This window comes from Lonchura striata, chromosome 6 (assembly GCF_046129695.1).
Source record: "Lonchura striata isolate bLonStr1 chromosome 6, bLonStr1.mat, whole genome shotgun sequence".
Lineage (NCBI taxonomy): Eukaryota > Metazoa > Chordata > Aves > Passeriformes > Estrildidae > Lonchura > Lonchura striata.
Window position 1 is genome coordinate 45,300,625 of NC_134608.1, and position 17,020 is coordinate 45,317,644.

Here is a 17,020-nt window from a genome sequence, read left to right on the forward strand (position 1 = left end):
AAAAAAGGAAACATCAACCATTCTATGCATTCTGCAAAAATACATAGATGTGTGAATTTTACAGCTGTCATTCTAAGATGTCAGTGAACAAAAAATGGGTATTTGCATTGATTCTTATTTGCTTCAGCTACAATGTGAATGAAGATAAACTTTTCCATTATTCGATTTCTCTAGGGAAATCAAAGCAACAGGTATTCTTGAGATAAGTATGCAAACTGGTATATATAATCTTACATCTGAATATAGATGCAAATTGTTGAATGAAGTAGGCAAACAGTGCTTTCCTGCTTCAGTAAGACTTGTTTAACATTTTTGTGAGCATTGTTGCTCAAGACTGTATGAACTGAAGTCCCTCTGCTACAAGCTCAGCTGTAGAGTTAGAAAATGGCAGCTTTGTTCTGATGGGTTGTGTCAGTGGCCTGAACCAGTGACAGAGATAATAAGCCAGGAGTCTGAGGTGAGAAGGTTAATTTATGAACTTCCATTGATATTATTTGCAGGTATTTTGTCCTGCATTGCTGGATCATGTAGGTATACTGCAAATCTCTATGGGTCATCTTGATACAAAATTAGGAATCCATCTTTGCTGGCTTTCCCTTTGGAATTGCCATACAGTTCTGATGTGCATCAGAGCAGTTAGCCATATCCATCATCTTCGTGAATTTTAACAAAATATTTGGCTTGTGTGCTCTTAACCCCACTGCACTGCGTGTGCTTTCCTGCTGAGGGCAGGTCCTTGCAGGAGCCGAGGCACCACTTTGCTCTGCCACTCAGACTCAGTCAGTTGTGCTGGCTTGATCATGGTTCTGACTTCAGGCAGCTGCTGTGGGTACACCTGAACAGACCATTTCTCTATGCAAAAGAGATTTATGTCTGATTAAGTACTTCAGTGCTCAAATGTTGACCCAGCTGATCCTTAAGGGTCTGTGTAAACATTATCTTTTAGGTTAATTGCTTAAGATCTATATTTGAGGAGCTAAATTGCCTGAATTCTCTGCCTTTTGGACATGTTTAGCAGGCATCTGTATTTGTATGCTTGCCCTGAAAAAGGTCATTAATTATTCCATGGATAGTCCAGGTTAAAAGTCTCAGTGCCAGATGTTAAATCACAATGGATTATATAATTTATTATACCTGTATTACAGTATCCCCTGCAGGCAGCCCATGACGATGTTCATTCTGTATAAAACTCCTGGTAAGCAGAGGTAGCTGACCAGTAGAGCTTACTGTCTAATTAGGTAAGACAAATGGAAAATATTATTATTCTTGTTAGACTAGGGAGCTGCAGCAAAGTGAAACTAAGTGCCTTGCCTAGGCTGCACTGGGAGATTGTGAGAGAGCCATGAAGCAAACCCAAATTATCTAAATCTCAACTCAGTGCCTTCATCATCTTTTGTGATTACATCAGAGTATATCTAGCCATCCTGTGTGCTTCAGTGACCTTTAAAAAGTATTTAGTCCATGTTTCCATAATAATAATGACAATTCTGATTTCTTTTATCATATGTATTGTGTCCAAGTGAAAAAAAAAAATATCCCAAAGCAAATTCTCAATTTTTTGTTTTGTTGAAAATGGTAATTGGCAGCCTTAGTTGTTTTCCATGGGCAACACTGTAGGCTGTCCCAGCTGAGCTGATCAGCCTAATTGCAACACTGCCTTCTATTAAATGTGAAACAGAACATTTAGAGAAGCTGCTGGAAAAGATCTGTGAACATGGTCTAGTGCGTATTTTTTGCAAATAGGGACTTACTTTTGGTCCAGGAGATCATAGGAATACTGCTAAAAAACAGTATGGGGCCCTGTGTGAAGGAAAGATCTAAATCCCTATTTGGTTGTTACAGCACACATGTATAGATACAACATTTCCAGACACTTGAAACTTAAATAATAACCAGTGTCCTAAGAGAAAATAAGATTCATAGGTAGTTCTTTATTTCACTGTCAGATTTGGTGGCCCTTTTTTTTTCTCTCCAATGGTTTGGTTCCAAGAACCCATTCTTCTGCTCTGGTTAGGATGCAGCATGGCCATTACCAGATACCATGTAGGTATCTAGTCAAAAGAGGCAGAGGATGAAGGGTTCCTTCTCGATACATTACCTACACAAGAGTAAATTAGAAAGGGGAAAGGACTTGAAACAGACAAAATGCTGTTTCCTCTCTGATTATCTGAAGCCAGCTGCCTTCTTATAAAGCACCAAGGTTGGGTATGTTCCATCACATCAAGCATTAACAAAATTGTGTTAATTAACAAGATTAACAAAATGGCTTAGATACACCCACTTCCCCTTATTCTGATATATCCTAATTTGTGGATAACCCTGATTTTTATTGTAGAAAAGCTGAAACAATGGTTAATGAGAAGGGGAAGGAAAATAATCATTAACAGATGTGTGTTCAGTTTAATTGAAATGATAACTTTGTGTTAATAAGCAAGTAGATCGTCACAGCTGCTGGAATGAATAAAATCAGAATTAAAACTTGATATTAGGTCAGGACCAGCTGTGGAATACACTGATGCTATATACATATCTGTGTGACTATCCAGGTATCAAAAGATTCTCATTTATGGAATAGTCCAAGGGGAAAATGAGTGCCCATGGTGTTTTGTCTGTGCTGTTGAGAGTTTTCTGAACTCCAGCAAGCTCATCTGTAAATGAAACAGCCATAAAGAAAAGAAGGAAAAAGTTAATGAGTAGGAAGAAAAGGAAAATAAAATACACTACTGATTTCAGTAGTATCACTGGATCCAGAGAGCTGACAGTTGAAACTTCATTGGTGACAGGGAATTTATTTCAAAGCAACTAAATGGGAAAGAAACAGCCTGTAAATGACTTCATCTCAGTAATTTAATGCTACAGATCAAGCAGTAGATTCTCATTCCAGTTTAGCATATGAGCTGGTGTTTTAGCAATCAAACTAGCAAAATCAGGGAAATGCTGGCTGCAGCCACAGCAGCAAGTGATGCAGAGACGAGACAGATGTCATACATACAGCCTGAGAACATTATACATGATGTATATCACTTCTCTGTGTAGTGCTGTGTTGCATGTGAAATTGCAGCTTGCTGCCTGCTTGGACTGAAAGTGCTGAGCACCAAGCTCCCCTAGTTGGGTTGTCTCTATTACGACGAATCTGCTCCTCCTTGTCTTTCAATTTTTAGCTTCTTCTGCTTGGCTGGTACTGAAACTTGTGAGGGGATGGAACCTGTCTGAGTCCTCCCCTTCCTCCCTTCTTTTCTTCAGCTCTGGGAGCACTTAAACAATGGATCTGGGAACTGAGGAGAGAAAGATTAAAGTTTTCTTCTCTCTTGGTTTTAGACTTGATCCTAGGGTCAATGTGTAGGAAGGGCTTACCTTATAGGGTATATTTAATTTTCTGGTACAGACTGATGCAATACCACTAATGCCTCATGTGCTTTGAGTTACAGAATCACACAGCATTGAGTTGGAAGGGACCCATAAGAATCACTGAGTCCTACTACCTGCTCCTTGCAGGACTGCCTGGCTAAACTAAACCATACAAGTAAGAGTGTCATCCAGAAACTCTGACTGGCTTGGAGACCCACTTCCCTGAGGAGATTCTTCCCTGTTAGGTCAGGGAAGAACACTTTCCTAATGTCCCCATTTCTTTTTGTGGTGCCAGGACACTGCTTTATGGTCATCATAGAGTGTGGCAGCACCAGACTCTGCAGGAGTCAGGGGAGTATTAATTTAGATCAACAGAAGGTTTGATCTGTTTGTCTAAATGGCTATCAGTGTGTGAGTTCCTAACTCCTTGTTGACTAAAGTCTACTAGCAATATCAGCTTCTCTGACAGTCTGTGCAGGCTCAAGTTCTCCTGTCACCTACCAAGTGTCCCTTCTCCCATCTTTTATCCCAGCATTCAACCAACTCTTATGTGCCAGATGTTCTTCCAAAGAAGCCTGGCTCTGAGCCATTTCCAAATCCAGACCTAGGATCACCTGCAAGAGCTGAAAGACAACAGAATTACTCCCATTTTGAAAGTAAATTACAGGTAACCTGTGCGTTCCTTGCCAGCCCAGACATTGATGTCATTTTTGAGCATAATATTTGCTATTTTTTTCTCCCTAATAATAACATTATTTCCTTGGATAGAAGGTAGTAGGCTTTGTAAAGCAGCATGTGTGCTTTTATTCCCAGTATTTTTTTTTTTTTGTTATTTCTTAGCCACCTTAGTAATGGAACCTAAAATGAAGAACAACATTGACTTTCTCTATAAGGAGTAGAATTACCTGAACCTCAGAAAAAATGTAACTTAGGAGGTAAGGAAATGGAGGCTAGTTTGTGTAAATCACTGATGCCACACAAGGTACAGAGTTGATTTGATGTTATAGGTATTTCAGACCCTCAGTATTACCAGCTAAAAGGCAGAATTAGATAGGCCACACTGCCTGCTTCTTTATTTTTAAGCTACTACAAGACTGACATACGTGCATCTGATGCATCTGCTTCTCTGTAGCACATTTGAGAACCCCAAATGGGCAGTAAAACCTGCAGTAGAATTAAAAAGCAGACAAAATGCTTTGCCTTGTCCTTTATTTTCTCCTCGCTCATCTTCTTCTCACCATCTCCTTCACTTACACATACATCACAGTTTCCAGGCACTGTTTTGATGCTCCTAGAAATAAGAACATTGCATGACATTACCATAGATGGAGTAGGTTGGATTAAACCCAAGCCAGAGCCTTTTAGTTGTATTGGCTGTATCCCTTACCTGTGGTAGATGGACTCAAGCAGCTGCTTTGTCATGAGTGGAGTGGCACAAGGACTTGAAAGTGCTACTCTGATGTTTTATTTTCTTCTTCATCCACTTATACTTCACAAATAAGATGAGTTTCTCTCCTGACTTGTATAAAACTACACTAGATCATGTCACACTTTTGCATTATGTTTGCAGAAGAAATGAAGCAGCATATAAAAGTCAAAGGCCAGCAAGACTTTTTTTAGTGCTGAGGAATCTATGATCTGCTAAAGGGCCAACACCCACCCTCTGTTGTGATAGGAGAGTGATACCTGGCTACTATTTGATGACACTTCATTGATTTTGAGTCAGTTTTTGTAGAATATGAAAAAATACTAGAGATGTCATAAAATACCACTTAAAGTCCTTTGATGCATAGTATGGGAATATCAGGTCTCTAAACTCTCACTAATGCAGTAAGACTGAATGATTCCAACTGAAAGCAGTAATGAGACTAAAATGAAACACTGTTAATGTGTTAAGGCTGCATATGTTATATATTTTCCCAGAAATAATTACTGCAGATTTCTTTGAGCTCTATTGATCAGCGGGAATTTTTGCACATTCATAAAATATATAGTCCAAACATAAACAGAGCTGTACTATATATCCAGCAGGCATAAGGCATGAAAGGCTTTGTCACAATCAGAATGAATTAGCCATTAAGGCTTTCAGAGAATAATAGCTGATGAACCAAATTTAGATACATGACGTTTTCATAATGGAGTTTCTGTTCATGAGTTTGCTTATATACATTACTGCCTTTTTACAGTTTATGAGCAAACTTGTCATTTTTATGCTGAAAAAAAATGATTGTGAGACTAAAGAGATGTATTTCCAAGGAAGTACTTAAAGAGCTAAATATGCACAACATGGGGGAGAGAGGGCTCAGATGGGACCATAAATCCTCGAATATTCAAGGAGTATAAATGCTGTGGACAGAAAGGAAGCATTTGTGGTGCTGTAAGTAGGAGCAAGTGCATGGAACTAATGAAAGGAGCGTTCAGACCAAGTGTCAGCAAAAACCTCTGGTACTGGGATGTGTAATCAGAATCCACTGTGATGGAAATTGTTAGAAACAAACTGCCCTTTCCCTTTGGCTCTGAAGTTCATGTAGTAGATTAATACACTGGGATTTTGTTGACTGTAATTCCAGTTATTGTTGAAGTCTGGGCATTGTCCTGTCATTTCTCGTTCACTGCTCTGTCTTTTTCTGTACAAGTCTTCCAGCCTGAATAGGAAGTTACTTCTAAGTGCAATTCCCACTGCACTTTCTCTTCTGTTCTCCTCTTCTTGCTCAGTACCTTGTAAAAGAAAATCAAAGGAAATTTAAAAAGAAAAAAAGGGAATCTTTTGTAATGTTCCTAGTCCCTGTTAATATATCAGATCAAAATGCCTTCAGGGAATTATGTTAAATCAAACTTCTTGTGAGAACGACTGATACATTGAACACTTTTGCTTTCAAAAGTGGAAGAAAGTTTCATTGTGGTTTTTTTTTGAATGCTGACAAAATCTGTACCATATGAGTTTTTATTCTCTAAAAGTCAAGTACCAATATGTTATTTAAAAGCTATTCTGGGTAGTCTGAAAATGCTTGAGGATGAACTTCATATTGCTCTGCTTACAAAACCAGATCCAACAATGGCAAAAATACAGGACCTATATAAAGAGTGGGTGGTTCTCCAGTACCTGGAATTCTTTTTTTCAGTATCTCAGTGTCAATTGTGACATTGATTTAGACATTTTTTTAGGTGGCTTGAATTTTTCCAAAGTGGGGAATATGTAGTAAATTTGGCAATAGTTTATAGCATTCAGAATCTCTGACAGTGTTACCCTTTTTGGTGCTTGACTAATGCATCAAAGTTTGTTGATGCATTTGTTGTCATAATTAGGTTGGGCATGGAGATGCTACACTTCTGCAGGAAGATAAAAGACTTTAACAATGTCAACCATAGTAATGACACATAATGTCACTCAATCCATTAAATAATATTTAAATATAAATAATATAATCCACTATAAAATTATTGAAAAATTACAAAGCATATTAAATTTGAGGAAAACTTTAAATTTTCAGCAGCATGGTAAAGTGTGGCTGTTAAGTATTTATAATCTAAAAATCAAGCAGAGATCTTTCAAATATACTTTTGTCTCAAATCAGAATAAAATGATAAATGTAGTAATTGGGTCTTTCTAGACTATACCAAGCCCCACATTCCTTTACATTTCTTGACCTGGAGAAGCAATGACACCTTCTTCTAGAATAAGAAAAGGCCACACCTAAAGTGCTTAATCCAATTTAAAGCTCCCCAGTAGAAGAGACAAATAAATACCAGGAGGGAATGGATCCAGTGGAGAGCCAATGTGATGATTGTGGGGCACATAATGTGCAAGGACAGACTGAGAGAGCTGGGCTTGTTCTGTCTTAAGAAATTAAAGCAGGGAGTATATTTTATTCGTCTTCAACTATCTTGTAGTACAATATAAGGGAAATAGAGCTTTTGGAAGGATTCACAGGGATGGTACAAGAGATAACAGCCACAAGTTAAAACCAAAGGAAATTAGAGATGCAGAATATTTTTGTTATGTTTTTATCATTAATATAGTCAAGTACTGAGAAAAGGTATCCAGGGAGCCTGTAGGTGACTGTCCATCTTCATCCTTGGAGATGCTCCTAAGCTGACTGGGTACAGCTCTGTACAGCTTTGTGCTGACTGTGCTTTTAGGAAGGGGTTGAACAAGGCGGTGCCCAGAGGTCACTGACACCCTGTGTGTGTCTGGGATTCTGAGAGACTCTGTCTTCTAGCACCCAGAGCTGGTTCATTTTGAGCCACTGAAGTTACATATGTACACATCAGGACCAGGCAGACTAATTAATAATCCTTCCAGGCTATGAAGACCAACTATCTTACCCCAAAGAATTGTCTGTAATTTCTTCTACTGGGGTGTGTATTCATTAGGAAGTGAAATGTAATACTGAAATTAGAGATGATCAGCGAGGATTTGGTAATCCAGCTTCACTAAAAGGCAAATTGCTTGTATCATTTGTATCATCACTGTACCAAACTTGCAGTTAATGTTACAGGGGAAGGACTGGCTGTAAATTTTCCTTTTTTTTATCTCTTCATCCTGGGAGCTGGTGCAGGTGGAGGGCAGTTATCTTTCTGGAGCATTTTCCAGGAGCAACCTCCCTGCTTGTGTGTTGTACTTCATAGTGTCTGTCAGAAAAGAAGCCAGCTGTCCACCTTGCAGGCTGTTCAAATATGATGGAAAACAGCACAGGCTGTCTGTTGAAGTTATTTGTTCAGTGTCATAGGAAGGTTATGCTAATTTGTATGCAGTTTGGTGCAAGCAATATATGTGCTAGGCTATGAACTTTAAAATTGTTTTGGAATATATCACTGTTCAAAAGAAACAGCTGGCTCTCGGGTCTTCCTAGTACTTGCATGTTTGTTGAAGAGGAATTGAATAATTCTTTGCAAGAACCTTCTGTCTCCTGTCATGAGCTAACAGGTCTGGCACACTGCAATCCTACTGTCCCCTTCTGTGACAGACCCCATCAAACTAAAGGCATTATTTCAGCAAGCAGTGGAAACAGAGCAGTCTAGAGTTTACCATCAGTTATATCACATTTAGTCTCACAGCAAAGTGTTAGGCGGCTAACATGAGAATCACACCTTGGTTTTCAATGTATTGGGTCACTTTTGCCTTTGGGAGACTGAGAGAAGGTCAGCTACTCCTGGCATGGAGAGATGGGCAATTTGAGCAACATGCTCCTGCTATTGAGAAGATTTGGGAGGGAGAAACAGTGGGGAAGATGATCCAATCCTGTGTATTAGTGTGCCAGTCATCATCCACAGAGACAAGTGTCTGGAGCATCTGAGAAACCAGGCAATCCTGTTTGTTCAGGAGGGAAATACTTATTAATTATTAACTTATTGTTAGTAAGTTAATGTATTAACTTATTGAATTAACCTGTTGTTCTCTGCCTATATGAGCAGCAATGGAAATGTGCTTTAAGTGATGTACACAGGGTACAGCTCTTGATTCTCCAACTGGTATCAACAGCTGGAAGGAACAAAACTGGAAGCAGTGAGTCAAAAGCCTGGTACAGATCCAGTGGGAATGGAGTTGAAAGTTAGGACCTCCTCTCCTCTAGCAGACTTTTCTCTCTGACAGCAGGAGGGTGGTACATATCCATGATGTAGGTTTGGTAGCAGTTGCATACTTCCTTTTCCATACACCTTTAATGAGAATGTCTGGGAAAGTCAAAGGCTTTGTAAAATATAAAGGTAGCTGCTGAGAAACTGGCTTTAGTTTTCTTAGGGGATGGAAATCAGCAGTGGTAGACAGAAGGGTGTTACCTTACCTCCTACCTCATCAAAGCTTCTGTGGGATTATTTCAGGTGTAATTTATGAAAAGCTGAGCAGTAGGGACGTCTCCACTGAACCTCTGCTGGGTTGCATCCCACTGTTTGACAAGTAGTATGGTAAAGCATTTCTCTGTACAAGGTCAGATTAATCTTTTTTTATGGAGTTTCACATGAACGCTTTGCTTTGGGATTGTTGTTTCTCCATGCATAAATCTTTATTATACCAATAGCCTACAGCCCCAGTGAACCAAACAAAACTCAGTTTTATTCTTCTCAGTATTTATCACCACAGTGAGAGAACTCCATTGAAAAGCAACTGGGAAAGTTTCCAGCAGGTGTGGTGGGGGTTTAGGTGCTGTGAGCCTTCAGTGAGTTCATGTTTCTTCCTTCTAAATTTGAATAGTATATGCCAAGCTGGGTCTGGCCCTGGATTGGGCATCATTCCCTTTGGTTTGATACTGAGGATGGAAGTGAAAATGACCTGTTGTTGGGGGGTGCTGTGGACTGGAGGAGCAGGCTGTGAGTGTGTCCCTGCCTGCACTTTAGTCGGGTGAATCATGGATGTGCTGCAGTGTGCAGGGCTCGCTTTGCAGCCAGCACAGGCTGAAGCCTTGATTGCTGCTTTCCAAGGTGCTGGTTTGGGTTCAGGTCCAGCTCTTCCTGAGAAGGGGGATGACAGATGACCTGGCATCCAAGTGCTTATAGCTTTTTGCAGGTGACGAGTGTGAAGCCTCTGCCTTGAGGTTGATCTCACTGAATTGTTTGTAATGAAAGATACAGCACAGGTCTCTACTGTCTGCACATGTGGGGATCCATAATACTTGTTAGTTATCTGTGATAGAGCCATGAGGGCTCTGTAATGCTTCCAAATGTAGAAAAAAATAGAATCGGCTACTTTATACTTTTATATAAAACCAAAATATTTTTCTATGGAGATAAAGGATAATCCTTATCTAGGTTTTGACTTTCTGAACAATGTACATTAGTTTTGGTTCACTGTGTGGCTTCCAAGATTTGCAGTGCATGAAACCAAATTCCCAGCTTGGAAGATCCTCTTAGTCTGTGTAGGGAAAGGCTTAGACATAATACATGGCCACCACTGAGAGGATTTTTATTCTGATACTTCCTAAATTTTGAGTGCTTGATTCCACAATTTTAGCATCTTTTTTGACGTCAGTGTCATGCCTATTTCTCTAGTATGACCTGATGAAGGCAGGAGCACTGTGAGGGTCTCGCCAGAAGGTCCAGCCTCCTTCTTTGGACACAATGGCACAGCTGGCAAGAGCAGCTCTCTGCTCCAGTCTGAAGCTGGTAGCTTTTAGCAGAGTTGGTGTTGTAGAGGGAAATACTCTTGAGATGTGAAATTTCACTGCATTTGTTACCAATTAAGGTGGAATTTTAATTACTGATCCTAGTATTAAGAAATAATGACATACTTGAGAAAACAACTCTTCTTGTGAAATTTCCCTCCACACACCTTTCCTCCCCCCTTGCCAGTCTCCAGTTCATTCCCTGCACATTATACTTCGTCATGGGGATCAGTGCAGGATGCTTTTCTTTTATGGCCACTCTTTATTTTTTGCTCTTTTTTTTTCCATGGCTCCAGCATTAGGCCCTCCCCAGGCCACCATCCTCTTAAAGGTCTCATTCCTCCTGGGTATGTATGTAAACAAGTGTCTCCTGCCTGGATTGTCTTGCCTGTAGGTCCAGTTTTTCTAAAACTTTTAGCCAGATAATATCCTAAGTCAAACCATTCCCCATCTGCTGTTAAAAATGTTCTTACTTGTGTAAGAACATAAAATACTTATGTACTTACCTTCTCCTGCAGTCACTCCCTGGCTTCATCTGTAGTCTCTCCATGCTGCTGCATGCAGAGTAGGGAAGAAAAACTTTCTTGAGAGCACAGGAAAAAACAGATCCCTAAGTTTTATTCCAGTTCATGGACATACCCCCTGTTCCAGGCCATGTCCTGTGAAGTTGGCTAGAGGTTGTTGGGTTTGCGGAGATGGCAGAAAGGCACCACAGGAGCAGAAAAGATCTTTGGGATATTTTGTGGCTTGTCTGGTTGTGTGTGAGTGTGTGGGTGTATGATTTGCAGGCTTTAGCTGCTGAGCCCTCTCATCTCTGTGATGTGTGAAATGCACACACTTGAAAGCAAATAATTTTCCCACAACATCCACTCGTAGCTGGGTAAGACAAAAGGCTGAAATTTCTGTGCCTGAAATTGAGCTCCACTGTGTCAGGTTCCTGCTCTAAACACTGCAGTATGAGAGGATTTCAAATTAAAGCACTAGAAATTTAACCTGGGAAGAATAGCATACTTTGCCCTGCTTTGTTCTTAGAAGTAATTGGAGTGCTATTTTTGATGTTCTTCCAAAAGCTTTTATCCTTTAGAGAGAAACAAGCACGGAATATATCAGCGCAGACAATTAAGGTTTGGCAAAATGATAAGCTGATGAAACTGAGGTCCTGGGGTAGGAAATGCTGATCACTGTATATAATGGGTAACAAAGAGTCCTTCTCCTTTGTTCTGGAAACTGTCTCAATGCAATCCCATCTATGCCAGGGAGTTTCACAGGCAGAAAATGGTGTTTGCATGCACATTTTGGATAAGTGGTGCTTTTATGGATGAGCAAAAAAGTACTCTACAGCCAAATAGACAGAGTGTCTGTGCATCTTTGCAAAGAGGGATGTGCTTTGTCCTGTTTCAGTTAATGCTATGCAGAAGGCTAAAATTGTAAAAAATAAGCAAGCTGCACCAAGACAGGTTTGCAAAGCCATACAGAAGGTCAGTGTTGGATGGTAATGATATGGAAATAGGCTTGGATCATGGGCATAAATGATGTCTGTGATTCAAAACTGGGCAGTAATAGGATCCAGTATTAGGGTCAGGCAGGTGTAAAAATACTGGTGATGAAAATCTGAAAATAAATAATTTAATATTCATGGGGTAAAATGCAATGACTTCTGTAGATAGAGTAATTGTACCAGGGAAGAAAAGTATTTTCCACTTTGTGACTTTTTGCCCTCCATTCAGTCACATAAATCCATGGGTTCAAAGGTTTGGTTTTGGCTTACCAGGCAGTACAGAAATTCTGATAAAGGCTTAGTAGCTATTAAACTTTTATAGGTTTGCAGCCTTGTGGTTGAAGAGACAGTAATTGTGTTTTTCTCTTGGGGATGGGATTCCAATTAAGTTGGTGCTGCTCAGTATTAGAATTTCAGCCTTACAGGTTGCTAAGTGTGTGAATTTTGTGTTATAGGGAGCTAGACCTTTGCCTCAGCCTAAAAAGTTTCCAAAATTATTATTTCCTTTACCTATCTATGCAAAACTCAGTTTCATTTAATGCTTTGATAGCACTCGCTGTAAAGTCAGCAAGTGCTGTGTTGATGCTTCTGCAGACCCATCCAGTGTGGTAACAAAATGCAGAGGATGTGGCTTCCCTGAAGGGTTTGGCATTGCCAGCAGTTCCTCCCACCGAAGTCAATAAAAAAAGAGCTGAGGGCTTTAGAGAACCTACCTTTTTTTTATCCAGTCCTTTGAGCTTTTGACTCCTGGATTTGAGGCAGTTCCATGGCTTATGAGAAGAAAGAGATGTGGCCCAACTTTGCTTTGATGCCTTCAATACAAATCAGCCCCTTTCACCTGAAACTCATGGGTGATTTGTGTAGCTCCCTGAAACTGCTCGTAAAGCTAACTTGCCACACCTTTCACTTCCCACTTGATCCCACAATTGCCCTTGAAAGCAGCTGTGACTTTATGGCCCAGGTTACCTTCTCTTGCCATGGGAAGTTAAGCTGTGGATTTCATGGATATCATCACTAATATCCAGTGTGGGGAAAAAAAAACCAAACAACCTAGCATGGGAAGACTCCTCCTGAAGGTTTGCTGTCAAAGAGAGCACTGGCTTGCTCTTGGTGTGGTTTTAGGCTCTTCTACTGAAACCATGCTATAAATGAGCCATGCTTATGCCCAGACACTGTGGTGTTTCCTCACTAGACCTTTATCTGCTTTTTCAGTTGCAACAGCTTTGTATCCTGCTGCCTGTATGACTCTCACTCCCCATTCTGCATGATCTGCTCTATGTACTTGCTGTGCACCCAGAAAAAGCTGAAATAGATGTTGATGGCTTTTCTTTTGTTTTATCCCCTGTCCTTTCTTCTCTTGACAGTTTTTTATCATGCTGTTAATTATATTTCTGTTGGAGCTCACTGTTGTGATTCTGTTCTTCGTCTACACCGACAAGGTAAGTCAAATTCTTCATTTTTCTTTCTCCTTCAGCAAATTTATATGCCCCTTTTCCCTATAAATAAATCATGAAGCACTTGGCTTGGTATGCACATCATGCTTCTGTCTTCCTTGAGACACTCCTCTCAGAAGGAGCTCTCTCAGAATGCATAAGCAGCCTGGCAGGACTGGGATGTCTTGCTTGCTCAAGTGTTCAACTCAAGGTCACAGATACTGCCAAGTGCATCTGTCATTAACAAAAGAAAAGGAAAGAAAAAACTTCACAAAACTGCCCACAAAAAACACCAAAACACCCCACAAAAAAAACCAAAGAAGCCAACAAACCTTACTAGGAGCATGTAGGAAGATACACCCAACAGATTGAGTAGGATTTTTAAAAATACATTTATGGTTTAAGAACCACATTGATACTGTTAAAAAGGAAGTGTCATGAGCACAGGCAAAGGCATAAAGTTCATTATCTTTCCACACTCCTCCTTGCAGCACATGTGTACTTAGAGCCTAGTGGAAAGCCAGGGTAAATGCATAAAAGTTCAGTAAACACAGCTTTTGTTTGCACTTTCACATTTTGCTTATGTTTGACCATTGCTCCTTCAGTTGTACAGGCAATATTGCCTTTCTGAATTATCTTTATCCTTTTCCTTGAAAAACATCTTATATAAATAAATCCAAAACAAGGGCATAATTGTGTGCCACCTGCTTATTCAATCAAAATCAAAAGTCCCTTACAACTGAAGACTGAGGGAACTTAATAATCACAGGGAAGGTGACATAATTTTACCATGAATTAACATTCATCAGGTACATCAGTGGTAAATGCTTTCTTTAGGAATGGAAAGACAATAGCAAAAAAAAAAAAAAACAAAACCCCAAAAACAACACTGTGTTCATTAATACATAAATTATTAATATAATTAGTAGTATATTAGTGATATGAGTGATTATATATCAGTCACATCAGTGAGTGATTGTCAGATGCACTTTTCAAGGACTTTAAAGAGCTAGGTTCCATAACATTCTGTAGCTGGAACATGGAATTAACTTGCCAGGTAATTACAGTAGAAAGGGCAATTGAAAATTTCTTGTATGCATTATTGGATTCTGAATTACTTGTCCGCTCTTGGCAGAAAGATCTACATATCGTACAGGAGTAAAGGCATCTACTTAATATGCAATAGGTCTCCAGAACTCCAAAACCCAAACACAACACTTGGTTATGTTTAGAAAGAAAATCAGTTAGAAAATACGATCATATCATTGTATAACAGACTTGCCTCACTGTGAATATAATGCTGATTTTTGGCTACAGAAATGATAAGAAGTGCGAGAACAGTGGAAGAAAGCTGTCATGAAAAGGAATTATGGAGACAACCTAGGTTCAGTTTGGGATATCCCTGCTTAGGATATCTTAGAAAGATCTCTTAAGATCTCTTAGGAGATCTTAAAAAATTATAGCAATTTCTAAAATAATGGCAGACCTAAAATAAAGACCTGTCCTGAACCCAGAAGAAATAAATGAAAATGTTTTAGATTAGGTTAATAAAATAAATATTTCTTATATTACAAGTCATTATCTGGTAGAACTCCTGTTGTTGACTGGTGTTGAGGCTGATAGATCAGTAAATGTGTGGGTATGGAGGAAAGAAAATAAACCAATGAAGTATTTTTATTCATAAAGCAGTCAGTGCTGCTAGGTTGACAGGTGTGTCAAAGAGAATGTTTGTCCTCACTCTTCAGTGGTTAAAACAGTGAAGAAGTATCAGGAAGGATTCCCTCCCTCCTTCAACCTGTTGGTTTGTAGTGGGTTTTATTGATTGTTAATAAAGAAATCAGGAAATTAACTTTCCTCTGACTCACATACTGCAGGAGGTAGTACCCTGCAGTTGTCTGTAAGGTCAAAACAGAGTCTAAAATATGGGCTCCAGTTCAAGTGCAGTTTTACTGAGTTAACAAATTGCTGTAGTCTGGGTATTGCAGATGATCAAATTTGAGGCTCTTAATGTTCCTGTATGACTTTAAATCTTATACTGAGGAAATCAATAGTTTGTGTTACACTTGCAGTCCTGCCTACTGCAGAATAAATAAACCAGCAGCCTAAAACTATTATTTTCATACAGCATCTTTAGAGTTTGTGTGCTGTCTTTCCTGATGTGAAAAACAATATTGCCACGTGCATGAGGAAGTAGCAAACCCAGACAAGTCCACCACAGTAATTCAGTTAATGTAGATTTTTGGAAAATCAGTGAAGGAACATTCTACACTGACTCTTGTCCATCAGAAGAAAGTAAGGTTAGTTTTGTGTGCAGGAGAAAAGGACTCTGCAGATGATCACTTTGAGCAACACCAGCCCCAGGGAGGGTGTGCATCCATGTGTGTGTGGACACAGTGCATGGGCTCCTGGGCAGTGAAGCAGCCTCTCTGTATCCATTGCTGGGGGTGTTGCTTTAGTGCTGTGTTAGTTATTAAAAAGCATCATGGCAGAAGTTCTTTACAGCCACTCACAGATATTTTTTTGGCACAGGTCTTTTATTTGTTTTCTCTGGAAGGGTGTGCAGCTGTGGAGGTGAACTAGGACTCACTAGTCTCAAGTGACCTGTTCTCAACTGTTCTCATTTTGGGAGAAGCCCAAAAATTGTCTCTGCCTCTCATTCTAGTGACTTGGTGTTATCTGAGCTTTTAAGCAGCCAACTTGATCTTATGCCCTAGAATGTATTTTTTTTCTTTTCTTAATGGATAAAGGTTCATCTTGATCTAATGAGATAAATGCTGCCCTGAAGCTGAAAACTCTTTCTCTGAGCTGACTGTCCACTGTGATATTGTGAAGAGAGGGGACTTGGAGAAAGCTCAGGAATCCCCAGTGTAGGAAGGAAGAGGGGGGTAGTGCCTTGTCCCTTGTAACTGCACTGTAGATCTCCTTGGCAGGGCCTGAGCTCAAACCTTATTCAAAATTCTTCCAACTGTCCTGACTAGTTGTGTTGCAAAATATGAATCTTGTGACTTCTGCAGAAGTGAATATGGCCTGTAATAGATTGCATTCCTACAGGATGGTTGTCAGAAAAAAACTATAGCCCTTTTGTTTTGTCCTGGCTGTTCCCAAAACAGCAGAGGGACTGGTTCATAGGCTGTCTTCAGCGCAGTGTGAGCACCTGAGGCACCTAGATACTCCTGTTGGCATTTGCACACATTCATGTAAAAGTTCCTAATGCGTGGCTTTTAATTTTTTTGAGGTCAGAAGTACCAGCCCAAGAGATTGGGTATTGAATGGAGTTGGTGTGATTATGAGAACTAAGGCAGCAGGTTGTTATCATTACTGAGTGCAGTATTTTTTCAGGCTACATTTATGCCCCCATTTGAAGCAGTCCAAACTCCAGTGACAATTCTGGAGTCATGTGGATGGTTATGTGTATGGCTACCTATATATAGGCAGAATATTTTCTTTGGTGTGTTTTATTTTGATTCCATCAATGGAGAGCAGCATTTGGCATTTTTATACATTTGACATTTCTATATGAGGCTCTCTGTGTATTTATAACCTAGCTCCAGAGGGTACTGAAAGGGTTAACCTTAATTTTACTGTGATAAGGAGAAAGCAGCAGAGCCCTATCCTGTGAGAGGCTGGATACTCATATTTCTCAA

The 17,020-nt window shown here is 39.8% G+C and overlaps 1 protein-coding gene across 4 annotated transcripts in view; it reads left to right on the forward strand.

Moving 5' to 3' along the window:
- Positions 1-17,020, forward strand: part of TSPAN4 (tetraspanin 4) — a 418,694-nt gene that overhangs the window by 350,208 nt on the left and 51,466 nt on the right. For all 4 annotated transcript variants that reach the window (XM_021555172.2, XM_077784245.1, XM_021555171.3 and 1 more), the window contains one exon: positions 13,308-13,382. In XM_021555172.2, the coding sequence (XP_021410847.1) occupies positions 13,308-13,382 (75 nt within the window). The remainder of the gene's footprint in view (positions 1-13,307; positions 13,383-17,020) is intronic.